Source organism: Onychostruthus taczanowskii, unplaced genomic scaffold, assembly GCF_017590055.1.
Source record: "Onychostruthus taczanowskii isolate IOZ18803 unplaced genomic scaffold, ASM1759005v1 scaffold1, whole genome shotgun sequence".
In the NCBI taxonomy this organism is placed as follows: Eukaryota; Metazoa; Chordata; class Aves; order Passeriformes; family Passeridae; genus Onychostruthus; species Onychostruthus taczanowskii.
The window spans coordinates 16653983-16655019 of record NW_024496525.1 but is presented as its reverse complement, the minus strand read 5'-3'; the positions used below and the strand labels follow the sequence as shown (position 1 = coordinate 16655019).

At 52.7% G+C, this 1037-nt stretch overlaps 1 protein-coding gene across 1 annotated transcript in view; it reads right to left on the bottom strand.

Moving 5' to 3' along the window:
- The window catches only part of PAX9 (paired box 9), a 19070-nt gene extending 18698 nt beyond the window's left edge, over positions 1-372 (bottom strand). Inside the window, exon 1 of the mRNA XM_041417238.1 lies at positions 145-372. Within this exon, the coding sequence (XP_041273172.1) occupies positions 145-372 (228 nt within the window). The remainder of the gene's footprint in view (positions 1-144) is intronic.
- Between the last annotated feature and the right edge of the window lie 665 nt (positions 373-1037).

The window sequence follows — 1037 nt, the reverse complement described above, 5'->3', positions numbered from 1 at the left end:
GAGCGGGGCCGTGCCGAGCGGGGCCGGCGCTGTGGCAGGGCACCGCTCGGCCGGCGGGGCCGGGGCCTGGGCAGGCGGCTCCGCGGGGCCGGGGCACGGTCGGCGGGCAGCGCAGCACCGCCCTTTCTGGCCCTTTTCCCGGACTAAGTAGCCGGAGAGGGGGCTTCGAGCCTGGCAGAGCGGTTCCCCCTTTCCCCGAATGAAGCAGAGCCATGTCTTGACACACACACGGGTTGTCCGCGCTGAGTTTGCTGACCGCGAGAGAAGCTCTTCGTGGGGTTTGATCGCTTCCTTATAATAAAGCACCTTTTCGCTAACGAATGTTTCGCGGGCGGTGTACGAGAAGACCGTGAGCGATGCGAGTTGCGTCATTTTTGGTGAAAATCACCAACCGGTCGGGAAACGAGCTGCAATTTCCCTTGCCTTGGGAGGAGACGGGACGGGGCTTGCAGCGCCTGGCACTGGGATGCTGTGTTCTCCGGTCACCGCACACCGGCACCGGGATGCTGGCGCTCGCTGCCCAGCGCAGACCGACCCCGGGTTTGTTTTCATCCCCACACTAATACTGCACAACGCTTAACCGTAAAATGTCAATGCCTCGCAGCTGACTTCAGCTTTATAAAAGGCACTGATACATATTAGCAATCAAAAGAAAAACGGACAAAACTGGTAGGAATTAAAGAATGTGTGGGTCACGGCGTGTATGTGGAAATGTTTGGTTTGGCGATGTACGGATCCTGAGCTGATCTTGTGTGCGTGCGTCTTATGCCCTAGGTTACATCGTGTCGCACACAGAGATCATGGGCTCTCATCTCCAGCTAAGGATTTGTCTTAGGTTTGGGATTTTTTTTTTCTTTGTTATTTTCCTGAGGTTCTTCTTTGGAGTTTATAGTTTGGGGTGGTTTTTTTGTTGTTGTTGTTGTTTTTTTTTTAATAGAGTCTCAAAGGTACAGACTCTGTAAATTAAATAAAACGTGACAAGAAATAAGGCGGTGATCCTAATGCACAAAATATCACCAAGTAAACCACAAAATTTA